We start from the raw sequence: 26,452 nt of genomic DNA on the forward strand, positions 1-26,452 counted from the left end.
GCTTTGAAATTAAAAAAGAAAATTTGCCATATTTGGATCAGGTTGAAAATTGTAAAAGATTGATTTCCCTGAGGATTACATGCGGCTGCCGAGCCATGCTTGATTCATGTCTTAACTTATTAATGCCACACATATAAAGATCAGTTAGTTTATGTTGTACAATAATAAATATTTTCTCTCTCCGTATGTATGTCTACTAAGATCTCGTAAAGAGCTTTTCATTAAGTACATTATATATACTGTTGAAAACAGTAAAAGTGTCTGAGTATGACGTCAGAAAAAATTAACAATTAACCAATGAGAAGCCAGTATTCACAATGGTAAAATATATAGCGGCCTCTCATTGGTTAATTGTTAATTTTTCTGACGTCATAGTCAGACACTTTTACTGTTTTCTATACTGTTTTTTTCAAACAAGCTAATGTCCCCTAGTCTCAAAAGTAAGAAATAACTCACTATTTTTTATCACTAGTGTCAATGTCTTTGGTATGATACAATTGAAATTTTGAATTAATCCCTAAACCTGCTTGGCAGACGCTTAACCACTGAGCAAATCATGAGATCATAATTTTAAAAGGCTTGCTTTAAAGAATAGCTACGCATTAGATTCTGAAATGCATTCATTCAAAAATTACGTCACGGGATATGATGAGTTACTCAGTATGAATTTTAACCTTAAACTATTCTTCCTATACAATTTATCTATTACTTAAATAAATAGATAGATACCTTTCTTTAATTGTCTTTATTAAGTCTGGCATTTAGGTGAAGTTTACTTTTAATATATGACTTATTCTTCATGCCAATAATTATATGTGTAGTTAAATGCTTCTACTCTTAACTGTAGAAAATAGAAAACAAGTTCTATATTGATTATCAATATTAAAATCATATTATCATGCGTTGCTTATATTAATTTTGGATATTCTCATAACTTGAATAACTTATTAATAAATATTTTTGTTAATAAATAACTTAATTTAACATTTTCTGTATCACTTTTTAGAAGAGGGCAATATTAAAAATTAATTAATTAAAAAGACAGGTAAATAATTTACCCAAAAGTGTTCACAAACCAAACTAAGCTAAAACCATTAAACCCCCGGAGAGAGTTGCAGCCCTTTCATTCCTCATATGAACCTTTCCTTATTTACTTATTTAATATGCCCTCTTTCTTTCTCTCTTTCTGTGAGAGTGTTTGTTTTATACATACCCAACCCTTACGTACTTGGTCTATAGGTATACCCATTAATGAACTGCAGGATTTGGTTATCTTGAAGTACTGAAACCTAACCATGGAAATGATATACTGCTAAATTAATAATCATCCCAAAAACTTAAGTCTTGATTTTTTAACTCAACCCAAACATAATTTAAATTTTTTTTAGGGATGAACCGAACCCTAGCTCCTGTGGGCTTGGATCTCTTTCCCCCTTATTTTCAATTTATTTCAACATCAGGGTTGGGTGAGTTCCGGGCTCGACTAGATTCTTATTTTTAAGACAAAACCTTCTATTGTGGTTTATAGTGGGTAGAATTAAAAATTTATTTTTGAATTACAGCAAAACTAGTAAGTTGAATGTCAATGCTTTTGGTTAAGTATTTCCACTCTTATATGTCCTTAGATCTTCAATTTGTGTGTTTAATTTTAGGTATAAGGGCTATTATTCCATTGTCAGATTTCTGTATTCCATCCAAAGCCAATCCTGAGGTCCTGTAGTACCCCTGCACCCCTTGGACGTGTGTCTTTACCTACCTTTCCTTTCTTTTCTTCTTTTTCTGGCTCTGTGAGCCATTTTTTCCTTAACACCAACCTTTGCGCTATGTTGGAACTAAACAGCAGATATTTTTTTTTATGTTTTTAGATGCAACTGTCTTCCAATACTGAACATTGAAAAATTATATCCACTGTAACGGAATAATAGATGTTAAACTTTTAAAAAAGTAATAGGATGTCCGTTTTGCCGATGTGGCTCTTCTTTACATGTCCCGGGATGGTTTACATTTATTTTGATGAAGGGTACTTCCACGCCCCTAGGATAAATATTAACCTTTAAGAGTGTAGCCGCTAGTTTGAAAGAAACTAACCTTCAATTAGTGTATATACAGTACATACTTTGTAGTAAATTGTAATTTGCGATTAAAAAAATATTCGTATTGAATGGACGTTTTGTGCCTTTTGTGAGACTTTATATGTGCATACATGAACATTTACCTTTAAATACACTCATACAAAAATATAATATAGCAAGGATCAAGGAATGTGTCAATTATAAATAAAAAACCTTTAAAAATTCTGAATGGTTTATTTGATAATATAAAACTAAGGTTTTATTGTTTGTCAACGATCATGGCAAACAAAAGCAATAGACCCTTTATCTATCCTTTTGTCTTCTGCTTTTAAGGGAACTAAACCTTACTACGTTTTAAAACTATTTTCAAGGGTTTTACCAGAGGGTTGGAGGAAGTGCACCTGAAAATTTTAACAATCTAAAATCCAGGGGGTGTGAGCTTTAAAGGGGTGTAGTTTAGGCAACAAGAGGGGTGTAATTTTAGTGTCAGGGTTTGAATCCACCCACTACATTGTCCAACATTTGCAAAAGCGCCCTTTGATTGGTAAATAGACTCTCCAAGTGTGCAAATAGTTTTTCACATCTTCCTTAAATTTTTTACTTACACACACCCTTTGGGTGTTCTAGGGAGTTGTAAACCCTTGTCAAAGGGGTGTAGGGTGTAGACACTAAGGGGGTGTATTCACACACCTTAATTTTGAATACAACCTCCTTCTGCACTCCTCCCAGATGTCCTTGAATATTTACACTCAGAATTTTAGTATTTTACCTAAAACTAAATTCCTGTAAAAAAGCACACACATGAAGCTACACAGAAACACAAACTGACACACAGAAATACACTGAAATAATATTCATGCAAACATTTACACACAGACATCTAAAAACACACCCACCCACACCCACACATACTTAGACAACTTTTGCACAAACTCCCACATTCATAAACACCCACAAACACTCACACACATAAACACATACACATACACACACACACACGCACACACACACACATACTTAAATACACCTGCCTCTTATTTAATGAATTCTTAATGTTTATTGATTAATATGTGAAACTCAAAAGCCAAAATAGAGAAAAGGGCATTTTCATTTAAAGGGATGTTTAAAAAATGGGGTAAGAAAAAGAAGAAGGTTAGAATTTAAGGGGGGGGGGGGCAGTTATGTTTACCCCTCACCGCCCACTTTTATTACTTTCTCGTTTAATTAAGTACGTCAATTGCTTCTTTAGAATTATATGAATTGTATTGCACAATACAGACGCTCATTAGAAAGTTAAATGTCGTTGTATTTTGATGGTCTTACAAAAAGTGATTAAATTTAAATAAAAACAAGGATGAAAACATCCATAAAGGCAAATTATGCAGCAGCTATTTAAAAAATATTTAATTCAATATTAGCACAAGATCTTGTTCAAACTTCTTAAATTATTTATGATTTGATGTCAGCATAAAAAAACAAAAAGTTTAATCTATAATATTAAATAGAACAAGTCTGTCCGTCCCTCTCAATAAATTGTGGTTTTTTTTGGAGGATATTTCTATTGATATTCCTGTGATGGTCCTAGGCTACCTTCTTTAACAGTGAGTCTCACACTTAAAAAGAACGTTCCACCTCGAAACACAAGAATGGAAGGAGAAAGTTTCAAAGTAGCCAGGCAATTTTTTTATTTGGTCATATGGATTATTTGCTCCCGTAAGAGCCTTCAGAAATTGCCTCAGGTGATGATATTTCACATCTCCAGGGCGGGGTATTGGTTATAGTTTTCAACTAGCAATAACAGCACCTCTCTATTCGATCATTGGTTACTGTATCGCCACTGCGCAAAGTTACCTAAAACAGCAACATTTTAATACCCAATAAAAACTAAAAATATGGAAAAACTACCCATTTTAATAAAAATCTTAATTCCGTTTGAAAAACAAAAATTATCAAAATAAAATTTAAAAACGATGAAAAAAGATACTAAAAAAGAATTAAAAGTATTAAAAAGTGTTTTCTTTTACTAAATTTTTAAAAAGTTTGAGACACCTAGCGACAAAATTTTTAACTTTATACCAAAATAGTTTACATATTTTAAGTTCCTTTGAAATTTATAAACATTTATAAATAAGTAAGGGTTAGTTATTTGTCCGTTAAGATCTCGTCAACTACTTCATATTAGGAAAGCTTCATATAAGTTCCAAAATTGTTTTAGGCTATTATTTTTTTAAAATTTAATTTTAAAAGTTTAGATAAAGTTTTTAATTAGGATATCTTATTTCCCTTCTACAGACGATAAAGGGAGCATTCGCTAGAATTATAAGTGATGCCTCAACTTTTCTATGTTGATTAAACCCTAAGAACCCCTCCTCACCCCCCCCCCCCCCATAAAAAAATTATAATTCTTTTGTAACGTGAGGTTATATTTTGAATTTTGTATTGAATCAATATGTTTAAAATCTTAGATATCGAGTGTGAAACCAAGTAGATTGATTTTTCTTTCTTGGCATTTTAGTAGAATGTTTCTACTTGAAATAACCAGTAACTTGACTTTTGAGTAAGGCTCTACGTTAAATTAATGGCTGTAGTTTTAATGAAACATCAATGAATGTAAATTAAAGAGTGCTAAATTTGTTTTTCAATTTCTCTTAGAAAGGTTTTATATAAAATTTGTATGTAAAGATATAATAAAATGCGTCATGCACTATAAACCTATATGTAATGTACAGATTTTAAACACACACACATATACACATGCACACACACACATATCTAAAGTAAGATATGAAGGTCATGCACCTTTACCCCCTCTCTTTATATATTTCCCCCCCTCCCCTTGAATTACCTACCCCCACTTCCTTAATAGGTTACACCGTTATATAAATCAATCTCCCTACCTTCCCCCCTCCCCGTAATTTTAATCCCCGGTTTTTAGAAGCACAGATGCTCTATATTAAGAGTATGCCTGTCTACGTCCTTCCATCAGCAAAGTAAAGTAAAAAAACTATAACTGTCTTATTTAAGAATGGATTTAGGATATATAAAAACTGTTTTAATGAAACGAGATTTATCATGTTTAACAAAATTTAAACAAAAATGTCATACCAAGTGATTTATTGTCAATTTACCTTTAAAATTAGAATATATATTCTATTATTTATATTTCTATTTAATTAATTTTGATTTTTAGTAATAATCATTTTACAACGATACTCAAAAGTGAATTATCAGCTTGCAATTGCTGAACTATGTATTGACATATTTGTCCTTGTTAAAAGCGTCAATTGTTGTTATGCTATATACCATAAATAAATACTCACATATGCACTATGGTATAGTGATATCATTTTTTTTATTGGACAAAAAATTATAAACACTCACATATGCATTATGGTATAGGAATAGGTTGTTTAATATTGGACAACAAATCATTTTAATGCTGGTTTTATCATAACGTCGATCTTCCCTATAATCTAAAATATCTTTAAGCTACATTAAAGATTGGCAAATTTGTAAAGGTAGGCATCTGATATTTAAAAAAAACAATGCACAATGAGAATCTACTTTGTAGCTACGAAAGGCAGATTTTCACAAAGCAGTGAAGATAAATTTACCTCTAAGTATCTTAATTGCCTTTTATAAAATACAACGTTTATTAAAATCCTTTAATTTTAAAATGAAAATACAAGTTTTTTTTATATAAACTACCATTCCTATTCTTTTGTTTGTTGTTTGTCTACGTAAATATCAGACAAATCAGCTCATACGACGTTATTTCGATAATATGTTAGTCGGGACCAAATTTATTAAACACAAAATAACAGATCTATAGTATAGACTATAGATGTAAATACAGACAACTACCTCCCTTCATTTTTCAATGACCTCTTTCGTCTGCTTTTAAATTATTTTCTGCTACTTGGCTGTGTAATATAAGCGATACCATTGGTTGATTTTTAATGACTCAATAGAAAGGTTGCACAAGACAATTGCGATGGGGAGATACAGTTATTTAACCCTTTCTCCCTCTAGTGTTTTACTCTTATCACAAAATAAACGACCAAAACAATAGTTCCAATTTTTAAGTTTTCACCAAGAGCTAAGCCAATGTGCCATTGAAGGCAACAAAAAAGTAGAAGGGAGGGAAGTCGGTGGAGGGACGGGGTGTAGGAGCCTGAGGAGGGTGAAAGGAGGTTGGGTGGGGGCAGAGATTTTAACGCTTACACAACTAATTTTTAAACAAGAGAGAGAAAGAGAGAGAGGGAGAGAGAAAAAGAGAAAGAAAATTAAGAGAGAGGGAGAAAATAATAAAGAGACGCTTTTTAGGCTTGGATTGCCTCTAAGGTGGATTTTTAGCTACCTGCCCCCCCCCCCCTCCTCCTCTCTTGTTGTTGTATTTTTAGGTGTTGCGTAGGGAACTTTTTTCTACCTTTTACCTTACATAGCTAGCATAGTTTTGCTTGGAAATTCAAAACAAACGCATTTGTTACTTTTTATGTGATATTTTTTTAGTGTTTGGATCATTTAAAAGTGATTTAAAATATAATCTTATTTCTTTTCATTTAGTTTGTAGACAAAAAGAATATATTTTTGTGAAATGATACAAACGATTGTCATTATGTTACAAAAAGAAAGAAAAAAATCATTATACTTACTAAAACAATAAACTTTTTACTCTAAATTTTTGTTATAAATTGTACATTTTAGGTACACAGCTAATAATTAAGATTCAGGATGAAAAGATACCAAAAAGCTCAGCTCTATAAATGAGACACTTTGCTTTTAAAACCAATTATACATTTAAAATGTACTATGTAAAATCACTATGATAATCTAAGCGACAAATTATCAGATCTTCAAAAACCTAATGTTCTGCCATTTAAACTAAAGTTAGAGATAAAAGTTATATCTAAATCTACTAAAAAGGATTTAGAATATTCCTGTATTTAAATCTAAAATATTTCATTTGAAACTTTATAGTCAGTGATAGGTCAATTGTATATAAATAATTATCTCTCTAATATTTTTAGTCTACATGAGGGAGAGGACAATGTCAGATGTATATTTCCTTCCCAATTTTCCATCTAATATTTACAAGACATGAAGGTATACTAAATCAGAGAGAGAGAGAGGGGGGGACAATGGGGTGTTTATTACACTAGTCCCCAAAGTTTTATAATAACGTTTTTAATTCGTTGGCTTAACAACTTTGGGGACTTTTGATTTGTTGGTTTGTTAAGTTGAGTTCAACAACTAATTTTACGCTACAGAAAGGGTAATTTGTGTACCATCGTTGGGGATGTACATTGTACATCATCAATTTATCTTATTCCTTTAGATCCCAGGCACTAAATATATTATGTTTTATAATTCTTAAAACTTAAACTCCTAAACATATGTCTTTACTTTATTTAATTTCTTATATGTTTGTTCAATGAACCATATCTTGATGATTTCTTTAATTATCATGAATATTTTTAACAAGGATGAAATAGACAAACAATCATAACAGCGAAATTCAACGAGAAGAAAATTGGACAAAACAACATTGATAAACATTTAGTGCCAGTATAACTATACAGCTACCTTTAGGTATACAGAGTATTTTTTAGCCAGTCCAATAAAAAAATATTTTCTTTTACATACGGGTAAAATTGCAAAGAATAAAAGATACCTAATATTGAGGCACATTTACTTTATGACGCAATTAAATGTATATTTGTTCACAGAGGCATTTGATAATATGCTTTTTCTTCCAAGGAATCATATTTTGAAAAATTAAGCGAATAGAAATTTAGAAAATAATGGTTTTCCGTATGTAAATGCTACAATTCAAAAGTGTACCTAAATGTAACATGAATTCAGAATCGTCATACATTATTTGAAAGCTAGGAAGATTTAAAATATATATGTACAATACCATGACAGCATATCCTTTAAGTACGAAGGACACATCCTATATCAATATGAAGAAAAGCCTCGCTTTGAAAAGAAAGTATATTTGTTATAAGTTATTGCATTTTTCTACCTGCTATCTAAAAATGATTAGCAGAGAGAGAAAGAGAGATAAAAGGGGGAAGGGGGAGGGGTGGCTAGATATAGACAGCACACTCTTCCTCAACACATTTAAGACATTATAACATGTCAAAAATCTAATTATTTATTTTAAAGTTAATTTGGCTCTGTGGATAAAAAGTAATTTTACAATAGTTAATAATCGCATTGTAATATAGACAAATTTCCGCAATAGTAAATAAAAGGCTAACAAAACTGGTACATAATACTCTACATGATTTTTAAGTATGGCGTAGAACTGGTTCTAATCCAGCGAATATTAATCGGTTTCGAAGCCATACTGGAAATTAAATTTTCTTTTATAAACACTTTGGAACACAGTAATAGTGTCTGACTGATTATGACGTAACAAAAAAAATAGCCAATGAGAGGCCATTATAAATTTTACCATTGGTCAATAACGGCCTCTCATTGGCTAATTTTTTTTGTTTCGTCAAAATAAGTCAGACACTATTACTGTGTTCAACACTTTGGAAAGTGGATTAGAATAAAAAATTATTTGTATTACCACAATTTAATAACTCCTTGAATATTTCTAGGCAATTAAAGGTAGTAGATGGGGAAATATCAATTTATTGTCAATTGTCAATTATCTCTATTTCTCTAATCATAAAACATAAATTGTTTCTTTTGTTTGTTAAATATTGTCCAAATGTCTTGATGGTACTCAGTAATGGCGTGGGAAGGAAGGAAAAAGAGGGGATATACATTTTAGCTTATTATATACAGTGGTGCATGAGGCAACATAATTATACTTCGTACGCACAATCAAATACGCTGCAAAATAAACATAGTATCATATTATACTTCGTTTTAAACATATGCTATAAATCAAAACAAAACAAAGAAATTTTTGTTTAAGTCGAGTTGATATTGCTTCTATGGGATGTTTTTTTTTTGGCTAATTGAATGGTTTTAATCTATTTTCTTTTAATTAGGTGCTAACCGCCAGTGACTTGTAATAGTATACTTGTTTTTAGAAATTAAAATGAAGTGAGTAAATGCAATTTTAAAGTGAAATAACCGGCGAAAAAAAATAAAGAAGAAAAAATAAAGGTTAACTATTTTATTAATTGAAAACAATATTGATTAAATCCAAAAGTAGCGGAGCAATATGATATCAATTAGAGAATTATCAAGAAAAGATAGAGGAAAAAATACTTTGACGAAAAGAATAATTTAAAAATGGTCATTTTCGAGTACTTTTCAATAAAACAAAAGATAAGGCCATTTGCTATGAATCCATTATAAACTGTGTACAAATATAAACTTATTTATAGTGTTGCTTTGCTACTAAAAATAATTTTTCTAAATTCCCCAGATTAACCATAACAATATGATTTTTATTGAAGAAAAAAATATTTGTTTTAGAATGTGTTGTTCCAATATCAAGCGAGAAAGCTGGGTCATTGGCCTCATACTTGTGGGAGGAGTTATATCCCTTGGTAAGTTATTATACTTGTTATATGTCCTACTATTAGTACTCATACTTGTGGGAGGAGTTATATCCCTTGGTAGGTTATTATATTTGTCTTTTTATTGAATTCTTTAATTTTTGTTTTCTTAAAAATTATTTACAACTCAAACTATTTTATCTTCCTTATAACTCTATTCTAATAATGATATTTTTTCTAATGGCTTTCTTATTTCTAACAGTTCTACTGAATAATTGAATTATTAAAAATGAAAATTTGTTGCAAAATATGGAAGAGCATAGCAATGTATTTTCAAGTTAAAGCCTATGAACACTTATTATTTACCTCGGGGGGGAATTTTTCTAGTTTTCGCTAGATTTTTAGGAAGTATGGTTTTTCATATAATGCCATATGGTTTACTTTTTTTTTGGCGAAAATGTGTACAAATGCGCAGTAAAAGATTTAATTTCTTATATTCTAAAGATGATGCATTTATGTCTGTCCACAAATGTTCGCCTAAGATTTCAAAAACGGCAGAGTCTTCAAAAACAAGCATAAATATGAATATAAATAATGAAATTAAATGAAAAAATAACTTTTATTTAATTCTAGGTGTTGCAATACCCATGCTTTTGATAACATTCCCTGGAGATGAATGCCTTCTTTTTGTCAGGTAAAAAATAAATCTAAATAATGACAATTCATTATAAGAATAATGTAGCGTAGCAATATCAAGCTAGTAACATCTTTTTTTTAAAGTTCTTTAATTTAGACAACTTCTTGTTTATTAATAAGTGAAGCATTTTTTTGCTACTACTCCAAACTGAAAGTGGAATACAAACAATTTTTGGGAAAGAAAACAAACTTTGATGCTTATTTTAGGGTATATAGGATTTTAAAAGTCCCTGCATAGTAAGGACTTTGAAGCGTTGGAGCTTCCAGTAGAGTTTAAACAAATAGTATGAGAGGGTGGGGGTGGACTATTTAGCTTTCCAGTCGTGTGTTGTGACTGTATTTAATTATTTTTGTATTTAGTGTGCGTGGTGAGGCTATGACGTATGGAAATTCTGCTGGTTGTAATTATGTTACAGGTAAAGAAATCTACAGCCGCAGCCACACGAAGCTAACTTTGTTAAAAGTCACGCCAACTGACAACCACCTTTTTATTTTAGAAAAATCAGAAGAATTAAAATATCTTGCCAAATGGCTCCCTTTTGAAATTGTCAGCTCACAACTGCCAAACACACAACTTTCAAAAAATTATTTGCGGAAGGCAATAGCTGTAATGAGCCTAATTTCTTACAAAATGTTGATGCTTTTTTTCTTAGAATCGAAGATACTCTATATATATATTTGTTCCATCAGTTTGTCCGTCTGACAATTATATTTTGATATGTAAAGGTTTTGTGATTTTCTATTATTATTCTTATCTTTCCACGCTCGACAAGTAACTTTGTCTCTTTGCTTCTTATGGATGTTGTTTTCCTTATTTTATTATTGTTATTAACAAAGACAGTTATATTTATTTTGGGTTATATTATAGTAAACAAACATACATTTAATTTCATTATAATTATAATATTTATTTTTTTACCAGGTGCTCATTTCTTTGTGATCCTGGCTTCCATAGTTTTCCTAATCCTGTTTGTAATGAGCAGAAGACAAGGTCCTAGACCATCTGGAGGATCTATGAGTGTCAGGTATGAATTTATTATTTATGAATCAGAGAAAACACTAGATAGGGAAGGGGTTTAATAACTGTATAACCTCATTCCAATTACCTTGTGCTGACTCTCTAATGGGTCATTGAAAATCAACCAATGGTGTCGGGAATATTAACACAGCCAATTACCAGAAAAAAATTGCTAACAGACGAAAAAGGTAATTGAAAAGGGAGGGAGTAGTTATCTGTATATACATCTATTCTATAGATCTGTTATTTATAATTTGTTTAGTCATTCTTATTGTCCCAAGCCTCTAGAGGCTTGCTTCGAAGATTTGGGTTGGGGTTACCATTTAACCTCAATTTTTCGCTTGACAAAAATTCACTTTTTCAGCATATTAAAAGCTGTCGTAAAATGGTTTCAATTTATGTACCATATCCCTTGTCTATTTCCAATGTCCATATCCCATATCTCTTGTCCCTCAGAGAAACCTCTAAAACAAAAACCCAGAAAATTTATTACTACATTCAAATTTAAAAGTATTTTTTGTTTAGATCCTTGCGGGGTTCAATAGGAGGTTTCAGTCAGTTGCCATCGTATGGACGAGCTAAGGTATACTTACTAACAATCAAAAACAAAAATAGAATTTCAAATCTTAATTTTATTTACCTTAGTTTACCTTATAACTCATTATTTTAATCCTATTTAGGGTGAATACAAGGTCAATCATATACATTAATAGCACAGCAAGAACAATATTACAAATATCTATCAACTAATTATTTTAAAAATACAGACACCCATTTTTTATAGATGATGAGTAATTTTCAATTCAGCCAATGGCATCCAAAAATCAGTCTGACTGTAAATTGCAATGAAGGACATTTTATCCAATATACTAAGTTCATAATCATTTTAATATTCTAGGTGACAGTAACTTTAGTTGTAATGACAATAGTTTTGGCTCTGTTTGTCATCCTGACAGCCTGTATAATCCTTGCAGGATACCTGGACACATGCAAGTAAGTATAGTTCTGGTACTTGTTGTCATCCTGACAGCCTGTATAATACTTGCAGGATACCTGGACACATGCAAGTAAATATAGTTCTGGTACTGGTTGTCATCCTGGACACATGCAAGTAAGTATAGTTCTGGTACTGGTTGTCATCCTGACAGCCTGTATAATCCTTGCAGGATACCTGGACACATGCAAGTAGGTATAGTTCTGGTACTTGTTGTCATCCTGACAGCCTGTATAATCCTTGCAGGATACCTGGACACATGCAAGTAAGTATAGTTCTGTTACTTGTTGTCATCCTGACAGCCTGTATAATCCTTGCAGGATACCTGGACACATGCAAGTAAGTATAGTTCTGGTACTGGTTGTCATCCTGACAGCCTGTATATTCCTTGCAGGATACCTGGACACATGCAAGTAAGTATAGTTCTGAAACTCGTTGTCATCCTGACAGCCTGTATATTCCTTGCAGGATACCTAAACACATGCAAGTAAGTATAGTTCTGGTACTGGTTGTCACCCTGACAGCCTGTATAATCCTTGCAGGATACCTGGACACATGCAAGTAAGTATAGTTCTGGTACTTGTTGTCATCCTGACAGCCTGTATAATACTTGCAGGATACCTGGACACATGCAAGTAAATATAGTTCTGGTACTGGTTGTCATCCTGGACACATGCAAGTAAGTATAGTTCTGGTACTGGTTGTCATCCTGACAGCCTGTATAATCCTTGCAGGATACCTGGACACATGCAAGTAAGTATAGTTCTGGTACTGTTTGTCATCCTGACAGCCTGTATAATCCTTGCAGGATACCTGGACACATGCAAGTAAGTATAGTTCTGGTACTTGTTGTCATCCTGACAGCCTGTATAATACTTGCAGGATACCTGGACACATGCAAGTAAATATAGTTCTGGTACTGGTTGTCATCCTGGACACATGCAAGTAAGTATAGTTCTGGTACTGGTTGTCATCCTGACAGCCTGTATAATCCTTGCAGGATACCTGGACACATGCAAGTAGGTATAGTTCTGGTACTTGTTGTCATCCTGACAGCCTGTATAATCCTTGCAGGATACCTGGACACATGCAAGTAAGTATAGTTCTGTTACTTGTTGTCATCCTGACAGCCTGTATAATCCTTGCAGGATACCTGGACACATGCAAGTAAGTATAGTTCTGGTACTGGTTGTCATCCTGACAGCCTGTATATTCCTTGCAGGATACCTGGACACATGCAAGTAAGTATAGTTCTGAAACTCGTTGTCATCCTGACAGCCTGTATATTCCTTGCAGGATACCTAAACACATGCAAGTAAGTATAGTTCTGGTACTGGTTGTCACCCTGACAGCCTGTATAATCCTTGCAGGATACCTGGACACATGCAAGTAAGTATAGTTCTGGTACTTGTTGTCATCCTGACAGCCTGTATAATACTTGCAGGATACCTGGACACATGCAAGTAAATATAGTTCTGGTACTGGTTGTCATCCTGGACACATGCAAGTAAGTATAGTTCTGGTACTGGTTGTCATCCTGACAGCCTGTATAATCCTTGCAGGATACCTGGACACATGCAAGTAAGTATAGTTCTGGTACTGTTTGTCATCCTGACAGCCTGTATAATCCTTGCAGGATACCTGGACACATGCAAGTAAATATAGTTCTGGTACTGGTTGTCATCCTGGACACATGCAAGTAAGTATAGTTCTGGTACTGGTTGTCATCCTGACAGCCTGTATAATCCTTGCAGGATACCTGGACACATGCAAGTAAGTATAGTTCTGGTACTGTTTGTCATCCTGACAGCCTGTATAATCCTTGCAGGATACCTGGACACATGCAAGTAGGTATAGTTCTGGTACTTGTTGTCATCCTGACAGCCTGTATGATCCTTGCAGGATACCTGGACACATTTAAGTAAGTAGAGTTCTGGTACTTGTTGTCATCCTGACAGCCTGTATAATCCTTGCAGGATACCTGGACACATGCAAGTAAGTATAGTTCTGGTACTTGTTGTCATCCTGACAGCCTGTATAATACTTGCAGGATACCTGGACACATGCAAGTAAATATAGTTCTGGTACTGGTTGTCATCCTGGACACATGCAAGTAAGTATAGTTCTGGTACTGGTTGTCATCCTGACAGCCTGTATAATCCCTGCAGGATACCTGGACACATGCAAGTATGTATAGTTCTGGTACTGTTTGTCATCCTGACAGCCTGTATAATCCTTGCAGGATACCTGGACACATGCAAGTAGGTATAGTTCTGGTACTTGTTGTCATCATGACAGCCTGTATAATCCTTGCAGGATACCTGGACACATGCAAGTAAGTATAGTTCTGGTACTTGTTGTCATCCTGACAGCCTGTATAATCCTTGCAGGATACCTGGACACATGCAAGTAAGTAAAGTTCTGTTACTGGTTGTCATCCTGACAGCCTGTATAATCCTTGCAGGATAACTGGACACATGCAAGTAAGTAAAGTTCTGTTACTGGTTGTCATCCTGACAGCCTTTATAATCCTTGCAGGATACCTGGACACATGCAAGTAAGTATAGTTCTGGTACTGGTTGTCATCCTGACAGCCTGTATAATCCTTGCAGGATACCTGGACACATGCAAGTAAGTATAGTTCTGGTAATCGTTGTCATCCTGACAGCCTGTATAATTCTTGCAGGATACCTGGACACATGCAAGTAAGTACAGTTTTTTTTTGTCCAGTGGCTACTTTGTAAATTGTATCCGTCAGTAGGCATGTTAATATTGAAATTTTAGCATTATCTTTCCGCACATACTCAAAGCCTTTACGCCATGTCCAAACCTAACTTAACAGTATAAAGATGCAGTAGTATTACAGAAAGGACAGAAGCATACAAAATCTTATAGAGTGTCTTCGCTACTAAAAACAACAAAATAATACTTGAGCTATTCATATCTACCAATTTAAGCAAGAAATCAAATTACTAGAAATAAGTAATTGATGAGTTAAATCAGTAAAATGTTGGACAATCGATATGTTATGTAATACTTTTCTTTAAAATCAAGGAATTCAAGTGAAAAGTAAAGCTTCTTGAATTTGACTACTTCTCTTTTGTGGACTGAAATTTTAGAACGATGCTACTCTTTGTAGTTGTAACCTTTAAAAAAAATGTTTTTCTTTTTAGTCTCCACCTCACTATCTCAATCTTTGCTCATATTACTTTAAAGGGCTTCAATACTATTTGACGTAATTGCTCATGTTGATTTACAAACTATGTAGCTTTGAAACAGGGCTTAATAGCACTGGGGTGCTCATAGCTCATCTAAAATTTTGACACCCGGCATAAAACAAAATCGAGGGGTGTGTAGCTGGTTGAAATACAGACAACAAAAGAGGTGTTATTTTATTGCTAGGGTTGTTACATAATTAACATACTCAAAAGTATGTTTGGGGAATGTGACTTTTTTACTTAACACCACACTTACTTTTCTTTGATGTGTCAGGGGTGTGTAGACCCATGTCAGTTAGGAGGGTGACGCCCAATATTGCTAGGGGAGGGGGTGGGGGATAAACCACCCTTCTGCAGGCCTATGCAATAAAACTAAATTAATTTTCTTTATTTAGTTCTCTGGAATATGAATCACGTCGACAATTTCATACAAAGAACACGCTTGGTTCACCTATCAAGGTAAAGTACTCTCTAGAATCGTTCTATAAATTTCAAAGATTGCCTGATGATTCCTGTAACAGTAAGGAATAATCTTGAAATCGTATTAACAGAGAGTCCTTTCTTTTTTGCCTTTTCGACTTATTTTTTAATGATACAATTGTTCTTCTATTTTTGATTTCTGTTTTTTTGATTCACAGGACTATTGGGTAAATAATGACAAGTAAGAGCAAACGGACAAACCTTAAAATAAAGTAGTAACCCATTTTGTCTGAAGCTTAAGATCTCTATAACTATTTAATGAACTGATGGTGTTATCCATTCTAAGTAAGCTTCACATAGGTCCTGTGATTGTATTAGACTATTTTATGATATAATTTTCGTTTTTGGGTTGGTTTAATGCTATTTTTTTTCCATCGCTTTCCTTTAGACTACAGAACCCCTAGATGCTAGGGGCTCAGCAGCTAGTTAGTTATATAGAAATATTAACAAACTTATTTTTTTCTTCAGTTTTGGTACTTGTCCTGTTTTTCCCTGTACCGAGACACACAATTTCATACCAGGTTTCATAATGATCATTATGAACTACAAGGACAGTGGCTGGGTAAGTTAGACATTATTTAAGAAATTGTTATTTATCGCGACGTACAATAGACAGCTTTATAAAGATATTAAAATATAAAAATATAAGATTAAAACCAGTTTAGTTAGTTACGAGGGGCAGAAAGCCAGGTCTAACAAAACTGGTATTAATTTAATGATTTTTATTTTAAAATTTGTGGAAAGTTGTTTGTAATACGATGCTATATATGATTAAGGATTTTTTTTTGGCTGAGAACCGGTTCTAATCCAGAGGATGTTAATCGGTTTCGAAGCCATTCTGCAAAATATTTTCTACAGTACGAAAAAGACTAAGCTAATATTGCTTTTAAGGGAGACTCGCGGAAATAAATTAATCAAATCCTAAATATATCTAGATTTTTATAAAAAGACGTTTATCAGCCTATCATGTTAAAGATTTTCTATGAATATTTTATTAGGGATATTAGACTAATATTTACATCGGTATTGTTACCATTTTTAACCATTTATGAATTAGATCACCTACATTATGATTGGAATATCACAAAAGTTAATACGTACAAAAATTGCGTTAATTTCGTTTAAAAGTAGCGCAGATACTCAATGATTAGTGTATGTTCGTCCGTCTGTCTTACAAACAACATAAAAAGTACTTTCACGTGCTAGGTTTCGTGATTATTATCAGTATTTTTATTTGTTGTTTATAATACTTACTTGTAGAGCTGCGCAAATTATGGATATAAATTCCCTTGTAATTAAATTGAATATTTATTGTAGGCCAGTATACAGCATTTCCCCACCATAGACCCAAATAATTATTGTTCTGTAGGCTAGTATACACCATTCCCACACCATAGACCCAAATAATTGTTGTTTTGTAGGCCAGTATACAGCATATCCTCACCATAGACCCAAATAATTGTTGTTTTGTAGGCCAGTATACAGCATTCCTCCACCATAGACCCAAATAATTGTTGTTTTGTAGGCCAGTATACAGCATTCCCTCACCATAGACCCAAATAATTGTTGTTTTGTAGGCCAGTATACAGCATTCCCTCACCATAGACCCAAATAATTGTTGTTTTGTAGGCCAGTATACAGCATATCCTCACCATAGACCCAAATAATTGTTGTTTTGTAGGCCAGTATACAGCATATCCTCACCATAGACCCAAAACATGGACTGGAACGCATGAACACCATATTCCTCTTGCAATAGGTAACATACTGGGATCTAAAGGGATAAGACAATGGCCAATAAATTTATGTAAACTCCCAATTATGATTCACAAAATTACCTCTTTTGTAGCGTACAATTAGTGGTTAGAGCGCTTGAACATTCAACTTAATAAACCAACCAATCAAAATTCAATGAAGTCCCCAAAGTTGTAAATCTAACTCAAAGGAAAGCGTTATTTAAAAACTTTGTTTGACTTTTCGGGTGAGCTTTGTCCAACGCCATGGCAATGACAATGCATGAGTATAAAATTTTGAGCAAGGCATCTTTTGTTTATGATAAGAAGTTGGCAGCTTACCTAGGCAAGACACACAATTTGTTAATTTATTATTTGTTCTTTACTTGGAATATGTATGTATGGATATTCCCATTCTTGCTAATATATTGCTAACTAGCGACTGCACCCCTAGCATATAATAGCTCTGTATTCGAAGGGGTAGGAATCGAGGCAATAGACAAATAGTGTAAAACTATCCCAAGACTGAAAAAAACCATAAATGGACCTATGTGAAGCTTCCCTTTGTAGAACTCAATTGGTTTAAAGTTATTTAAATCTTAAGTTTCAGACAAAAAAAAACCTTATAATTTTACATCGCCAAATATATTTTTTTAACAATCATAATTTGATATTTTTAGGTATGGAAATGAGTTTATTTGGTTCAATTATAAGTTCTGTTATTTGGGTGGCTATCACAATTCTAGTTCTTCTACTTAGGTAAATCATATATTTATTTATTTCATAGGATTAACAAACATTTGTCTGCGGATATAAAAAGAAATGAATAAAAACAAACATATAAAAGAAATTCTTTGCTAAATCTCTTTTTTGACAACTTTTTCAATTAAAATTAGATGTTCTTTTGGTAAATATCCCTTTTTGAAAACCTTATTTTTCCGTAATTTTAGAAAGAATATGAAAGCGTTGACCAAGAAAGAAATAGCAGAATCCGTTGAAGATGCCAGGTACGATTCAAAATATTAAAAAAATTAACTTACTTGCAAAAAAATAATGGTTACAACGTTTTAATTAATTTTGAAAATATTTTGCCAGTCACATTCAAATTGAATTTAAGATATTTAGAAATTTTGGATATTTTGATTCTTATTTAAGGTTAGGTTGCAATAAGAAAGCCCTGCAGGGGTAAAGGTTCTCGTCTAAACACAAGTTTATTTTTTGGTTGTATACTTATCTATGAGATGAATTTAATCAGGGATCTAAAGGATAAGACAATAGCTGTTAGATTAAAGAAAATTTTCTTTTCTGTAGGTTACAATTAGTGGTTGAAACGCTTTTGGACACTCAATTTTATGAAACAATTAATCAAAAATAAATTAAAGTCCCCAAAGTTATTAAGCCAACGAATAAAAAAGCATTACTATAAAACCTTGGGGACTAGTGAAATAAACAGCCGAATGTTCCCTCCCTCCCTTGGGTTTAATACTTTGCATCTTTGCTTTTAAAAATCTAAAATAATTAAAATTTAAATTGGTTTTAGGATATGGGCAGCGGATATGGCGAGCCTGTCTCAGGCGGATGCAAATTTAGCCACTAAACATCAATATGAAATGGTTTCCAGGTAATAAGATATGTCAAGCACCTGTTAAAAATAATGACAAAAAAATCGCAAAAGTTTCCTTGTTGAACTTTTGTGGTATTATTATTGTGGTATCATTCATGAATCAATAAAAAAATCATGGATGGACAAACGATCATCAAGAAACCCCTATAAAAAGATATATGTACGTTTTATGTAGCATTATTGACGGACCGACGGACCAAGTTAGTTGTATATTGACGACATGAATGCTTAAGGAATATTACCTAAATTTACAGTCAATCTTCCCGCATAGCGTTACAGACGGACTAGCAGACAGATATATTGAATTGTAGAGTAGCTTAACTATAAAAAAATGTATTTATTTATGCAAACTGACATCATTATAGGCCTGGGCAAGCAGTGACTCCAATAAGTTCAGCCTACTCCAGCCTACAACATCATCAACAAGTTCCAAGGAATCATTACTTTCAATACTTTATCAAAATATTAGCTGAACCGCTCCTAGCATCTAGGGATTCTCTAATCAAAGAGTTAAATGAATAACAGTTAGATACCCTAAAATCCTCACCAGACCTATGTAAAGCTTTACTAAAATGGAGCAATTTATGGGTTTAGTAGCAGGGGCGTTCAAGCTTTTTTTTTGGGGGGGGGTAAAAAATTTTAGGGGTGGGGGGGTAATTCGTGTTTGGGGGGGGTAAAATGGCGCGCGAAGCGCGCCGAAATTTTTTTTTACCCCCCCCAAAATTTTTACCCCGGGGGTAAAATTTGTTTGGGGGGGGGGGGTAATTACCCCCCCTAAAGTCTGTTGGGGGGGGGTAAATACTCCCTCCAAATCTGTTGGGGGGGGTAATTACCCCCCCCAAACTAATTTACCCCGGGGGTAAAATTTTTTGGGGGGGTAATTTAATTATGTAAAAAAAGCACCTACCTAATCTATTAAGTTAATAAGTACTATCCTATAACATAAAGTAGTAAGTAAGGTTTATTTGACTATAGCTTCAGATTTCATTACTTTTAATACTGAGTTCTCCTTTTTAGGAAAGCTTCACATAGATCCCATGATGGTTCAAAACTATTATAGGTCAATCCTTTGAGTGGTTTTAGGCTATTTTTCTCCTCCCTTTTTACCCTTTAGAAAACACGAGTTTGAGAAAACTAAACAAGCTTTTTTAATGATTTCAATGAAATTGAATGCTTATTCTGTCCCATGAAGACGTATAGACTCCTAACTCTTACCCGTTTTTGTACAACCCAATCTTTTTCTGACCTTTAAAAATAATCAAAAAATGTTTTTTTTCTCGTTCGACTTTGAGACCCAATAAGTACCCGTAAAAATCATCTCACAAAAATTTGCTTTTATACTTTTTTGTAGGCAATTTAACAACAAACAACTTATGTTTTATGTAATTTTCTGTCAATCGATTAGAACATGGAGATAAATGTCATTTAATGAAGATATGTCAAAATAATAACGATTTCGCCTAGCAACTGACTTGGCCCTGCCCTACCCTAAAGATTTTATGACTGACTGACAGTTTGCAATGATATAAAGCTTGATATTTCAACGACTAATGTACTACTTATTTTATTTTTGGTAACACAGTTCACCAAAATAACTTTAAGTCTTTTTTTTCAATTAAAATATAACTTCACTTTTTTATTCTCGTTTAGCGTGTATGATGAAATTTGTAAACAATAACAATCTGTCTGCTATGAACGTATTCGTAAGAAACCTGTTTTTTGGAAGCCGGTTTAAATGTCGTCTTCAAGATCTGATTTAATTAAAACATTAGGATATACTTTTCATTAACTATTAGGAGACCAAACGAGGAACATAAAATATATTACACCTCAAGGCTCGAGTCAAACTATGACTTTTTTTAGGGGGGGGGGGGGGCGGGGATTACTCCCTCCCCCCCCAAAAAAAATTTTCAGTAAAATTTTTTTTTAAGAACATTTATTTTTTTGGGGGGGTGGGTAATTACCCCCCCCAAAATGGTTTGGGGGGTAAATACCCCCCCCAAAATCGTTGGGGGTGCCTACGGCACCCCCAAGGTAGGGGTAATTTTTTTTTGGGGGGGGTATTGTTCACAAAATTTTGGGGGTGCCAAATGGCCCATTACCCCCCCCCCTTGGACGCCTATGTTTAGTAGTTATCGAAATCTTAAGCTTCAGACAAAAAAACTTAATATTTTATTTAATAGACTAGTCCTACATATTAAATTTTTGTTTGAGTTTTTTCATAGAAGGAATACATTGATTAAAATTAAATTTGGATGGTTCAATATTATTTAATATTACCTAATCAAATTTTGTTTAAATTCCTGAAAAATAGTAAAAATAATATGAGTAAGAGTATCCATATTTTCCCCTCCCAATTTTCAATTTATTACAAAAACAAGGATGACAACATCCATAAGTAGCGAAGCACAAAATTGTGGATGGGAATACGTAGAAGTAGATTTAAAGTTGATTTATTAAAATCAATAATAGATTTATTGGAGAAAATAAACATGAAGCCTTGTTTTATTTTGTATGATGAAGATGGTTAAAGTAAATTACATACTAGATGCACATAACAATGGGAAAAAATATTTTGAAACTGTTAACGCAAAAAAAGTTTTAAAATTGGACCAAAAATGCCAAAGATATGGGGAAATATATCAACATATAAAAATAGCTAAAAACCTGCCGCCATTGTTTCTTTTCTTAAAACGCCAGAAATTTAATTTTAATATCTTTAACTGAAAAATTTATGAAAATTGGACTATAAACACCAAAGATATGGGTAAAAATGTAAAAAATATAAAAATAGCCAAAAACCTGCAAAAAGGCAGTCTGACCGTCATTGTTGTTTTCTTCAAATGACGGGAAATTTGTTTTGATAACTTTAACTGAAAAAATTTTGAAAATCGGACCATAAACACCAAAGATATGAGGAAAATTTGGAAAATATAAAAAATAGCCTAAAACCTGCAAAAAGGCAGTCTGACTGTCAATGTTGTTTTCTTCAAACGACAGGAAATTTAATTTTGATATCTTTAACTGAAAAAATTTCGAAAATCGGACCATAAACACCAAAGATATGGGGGGAAATGTGAAAAATATAAAAATAGCCAAAAACCTGCAAAAAGGCAGTCTGACCGTCATTGTTGTTTTCTTCAAATGACGGGAAATTTAATTTTGATATCTTTAACTGAAAAAAATTCGAAAATCGGACCATAAACACCAAAGATATGAGGAAAATTTGAAAAATATAAAAAATAGCCTAAAACCTGCTAAAAAGCAGTCCGACCACCATTGATGTTTTATAGTTAAATGTGCTCCTTAATGATCGGAATGTTGTCAAAAAATTTCAGCTCTCTATCTTTTATAGGAGCCGAGAAAATCACGTTTCCCCCAATTCATTAATTACGGACGGACGGACAGACGGACGGACGGACGGACGGACATTGTGAATTATAGAGTAGCTTCGCTACTAATAAAAAGGGTTTGGGGGACGTGAGGGAGTTATCAGTGCTTATCAGGCTTTTTGTGTAAAAATCAAATATTTTATTTATGTTTTACTTAACAAAAATGCATGATTGATTAAAAAAATCAATCACCTCAGACTATTAGGTAAACAGTTCTGAAAGTAACTTGCTCTATTATAGTATTAGCCATCACTATGAAACTGCAGCCAATGTACAACAGATAGAACCTCAGCCACTAGATCAAAATTCTTTATTAAAACACCAGGTAGATTTTATCATAATATATCGAATATGTAGTTTATTGAGAAGTTATGGTAATAAAACAATCAGTTGGCTCTACAATTAATTTTACATGTTAGTTTTATTATTTTTGTAGGTGTTATCAAAGATAGCTAATGGATTTTAATGCAAATAATTTCTTTACCAATAAGAATCTACTGTATAACACATTTTTTTTTGTTGGTCTTATTTTAATGCAAGGATCTGGAGGACATTGAAAATCTATGAATAAAATCTATTTTCTCTGATGACTGTCTGTCTGTTTGTTTGTTAAACTTTGATGGAGCAGCAAATTTCTTGAAAAATAGGATTTTATTGGAAGCTTTTACAGAAAGACAAAAGAAATTTTGTGTGTAGATTTCTATGATCAGAATATATAATTTAAAATTCAATTTGTCAAGCTATTATGAAATGAAATTTTATTTGTTTTCGTAACATTTATTTGTTATTTTTAGGAGATCATAGCTCAAACTCATCCTGATGGTAGTTTCTTCCTCACACAAGAGGGACAATATGTACAGCTTATTAATGGAGTTCTTACAAATGTAAACATTACCCCTATGATGCAGGGGCCTGTACAATACTCAGGTTGGTAGCTCACAAATATTAATATTACCCCTATGATGCAGGGACCTGTACAATACTCAGGTTTGTAGCTCACAAATATTAATATTACCCCAATGATGCAGGGACCTGTACAATACTCAGGTTGGTAGCTCACAAATATTAATATTACCCCAATGATGCAGGGACCTGTACAATACTCAGGTTGGTAGCTCACAAATATTAATATTACCCCTATGATGCAGGGACATGTACAATACTCAGGTTTGTAGCTCACAAATATTACTCAAGAATGCTCACAATGTCAATATCACCTTTAACTAAATCCTTTTGTGACTTAAGATCTCTAAAGCTTGTAATAATCTGATCTGAATTTATTTGAACTTTGAAATTTTTAGAACTTGCCTTTGAGCAGCAGCAGAGCTACAATGCTGAACTAGAACAGAAGTTGCATCAGCTTCATCAACAACAAGTCTTTCAAGAACAACATCAAGTGTTTCCTCAACAACAAAATCAAGTATATCCACAGCAACAGCCACAACAGATATTGCCACAGCAAACACAGCTTCAAGTAAATACTTCTTAATTTTTTAAATACAACACAAGTTCTACTAATTAGGACTGTAAATATAGGACTTTGAACTACCATGAATAAGAGGCATTTTGGTCTTGAACATGTTGTTACATCCTCCTTACAAGGGGATTTGTACACCTAAAAATTTTTCTATTGCTAGTCATCAATAAAATATTTTCTAGGAGCAGCCAAGTAAACCCGGCCCAACAACGAAACCTAAGCCCGCCAAAAATGGAAACAGTTTTCAGCGACCACGCAAAATGGATCAGCTGAGTGTTCCATTGTTGAAAGATGGCGGCAATTCGCCAACTGGGAGTGTGCGCAGTAGTGAGTTCAGCCGGGCACCCACGGTCAGCCATATTGGATCAGCTGCTGATGTTAATCAGGTACAATTTTCGGCAGCCATTTTTAATAAATACTTAAATTTCAAAAACATCACTCTTTATTTTATAATTTATATGTTTTTTACATACCATTATCATTTATTATTCATGATAGAAGTGGAAACATTATATGTTTATTTACAGGACAGTGACAAGGCCAAAAACCGGATGGAGATGCGGCTGCAAGCTGACCTGGCCAAGGACGTAGGCATCCGCTGCAGCCAGTTATGACCAGGTTTGTCCTGTAGCCTATGACCATTATGCATTTGTTATTGTTACTGTAGAAATCCGACAAGGACAAGGAAGTAAGTAACTGGATAAAAATCATAATTTTTATTGTAAATTATGGTTGCTTATACTGCCATGACAATTATTTTTACTGTGAAATGCCTTTTTTTCCATCCACAAAGATATGATAAATTCTCAAAACAAAAGTACGCTAAACTTTAATATTTAGTCTGTTTTTTTTTATATAATTTCCTAAAATTTTGTGTCTAAAACTAACAGAATATAAATACGTAATAGTTATTTATCCTTTTTTTCTAAAGTCTTAGGAATTAGTTAAAACTAATCTTATTTTAATCTTATAATCTTAAGACTTGATGTAATTTGACATTCCTAAAAGTTCTCAATAATTTTAAATTTAAAGTGGTTAAATATGAAATAATTTAATTATTTCAGCAAAATCTTAGGTTAATTCTTTTTTTTTATCTTGTGTTAGTATTATAAGCATTAATACTCTATGTAAAATTAATACGGGATAAAATGTAAAAATGAGTTTAAATTAAAATTATGAATATATTTTAGTTTTATTTGTAAATAGTTACTACATAATAAATAGTTTGTGCTGTATGTATCATTTTTTATACGTAATAAATAGTTCAAACATTGCATTTTTTTGTTTTAAAAATATACATTTTGTTTATAAACCATGCAAAGCCTTCCATTTTTAGAGCGGCAAGTTTAATTTTTGGATTACTAAAAAGCGGCAGTTGGATTAGAAACAATCCGAAGATTTTAGGAACCTAGAAATAGTGTCTAACTTTTTATCTTCGTGACGTAACAAAAATCCATCTCTTTTTTAGGGGTTTTCTTTCCCACCTCCCCTCTCATCCTTCGATTTTTGTTACGTCACAAAGATAAAATGTTAGACACTATTACTAGGTTCAGATTTTAGGGAACTTCCATAAAGACTTGATTGGACAAATTAGCAGTATATTAAATACATTTTTTTCTAAGTAATCATTTTTCTCGTATTCATTCGAATCCGGTGAATAGGAACCGGTTCTCATTCATACGAAAAAACTATGTCTGGCATCATGCGAGAAATATCTATTATCAACCTTAGAGTTTATGTGATCATAATTTGTGATGTACATTAATATATCGTTCATTGTATAACCCACAGGGATCTTATGAGATTGGGCAATGGGCGATAAATATATCTACATTTTAAAAAGATAAAGTTATGGCGTTGCTACAAAAGACCAATTTACACAAGACCAACGCCTACAAAAGACCAACTAGACGGTTCTACAAAAGACCAACGCCTACAAAAGACCAACATTAAAAAAATCGTAATGCTAGAAGTTCATAGCCGCAGAGCTCGGCCCCCTAGCCGCGGGCGCTCGGCCCCCTTGCCTATAACCTAACCTAACCTATATGTATCCTGCAGATTAAAATTATCGGTTTTAAAGTTTGGAAACTACTAGTCTGAACTAACCAATGGAAGTACCCAACGTTTTTGGTTCTACCAGAGAGAGAACTTGTTTATAAAACTTTGGGTACCCAATGTCCCCTCCCTCCCGAACAACCCTGGCAACAGTTTGATTGCGGCTTGTTTTTATCAATAAAACTATTCTATAAGTGTCTGTCTGTCCCCTCCACTTTTGTGCG

At 33.0% G+C, this 26,452-nt stretch overlaps 1 protein-coding gene and 1 non-coding gene across 2 annotated transcripts; one reads left to right on the forward strand and one right to left on the reverse strand.

Moving 5' to 3' along the window:
* Window positions 1-3,780: 3,780 nt before the first annotated feature.
* Window positions 3,781-3,921, reverse strand: LOC145325287 (U4 spliceosomal RNA). The gene has a single exon (XR_013881428.1). It is a non-coding gene; the product is annotated as a U4 spliceosomal RNA (small nuclear RNA).
* A 5,204-nt stretch (window positions 3,922-9,125) lies between these two features.
* LOC145323619 (uncharacterized) lies at window positions 9,126-25,449 on the forward strand. The gene is made up of 19 exons (XM_080166011.1): window positions 9,126-9,203; window positions 9,519-9,592; window positions 10,175-10,235; window positions 10,598-10,653; window positions 11,160-11,262; window positions 11,781-11,838; window positions 12,154-12,248; window positions 15,863-15,926; window positions 16,416-16,509; window positions 17,629-17,706; window positions 18,361-18,439; window positions 18,631-18,687; window positions 19,221-19,301; window positions 19,670-19,736; window positions 22,935-23,021; window positions 23,491-23,623; window positions 23,998-24,170; window positions 24,356-24,559; window positions 24,701-25,449. Exons 2-19 carry the CDS (start codon window positions 9,520-9,522, stop codon window positions 24,785-24,787), a joined length of 1,650 nt encoding a protein of 549 aa, XP_080022137.1. The 5' UTR covers window positions 9,126-9,203; window position 9,519; the 3' UTR covers window positions 24,788-25,449.
* Window positions 25,450-26,452: the final 1,003 nt, after the last annotated feature.

This window comes from Acartia tonsa, chromosome 7, assembly GCF_053477335.1.
Source record: "Acartia tonsa isolate MP-2025a chromosome 7, ASM5347733v1, whole genome shotgun sequence".
Taxonomy (NCBI): Eukaryota; Metazoa; Arthropoda; class Copepoda; order Calanoida; family Acartiidae; genus Acartia; species Acartia tonsa.

Bases quoted from the DNA above. Each gene is read 5' to 3' on its own strand.
- LOC145323619 (XM_080166011.1), top strand. From the start codon at position 9,520: ATGTGTTGTTCCAATATCAAGCGAGAAAGCTGGGTCATTGGCCTCATA. The intron at 10,236-10,597 runs GTAAAAAATAAA...TTTTGTATTTAG, and splicing joins GAATGCCTTCTTTTTGTCAG to TGTGCGTGGTGAGGCTATGA. The intron at 23,022-23,490 runs GTAGATTTTATC...TGTTATTTTTAG, and splicing joins ATTCTTTATTAAAACACCAG to GAGATCATAGCTCAAACTCA.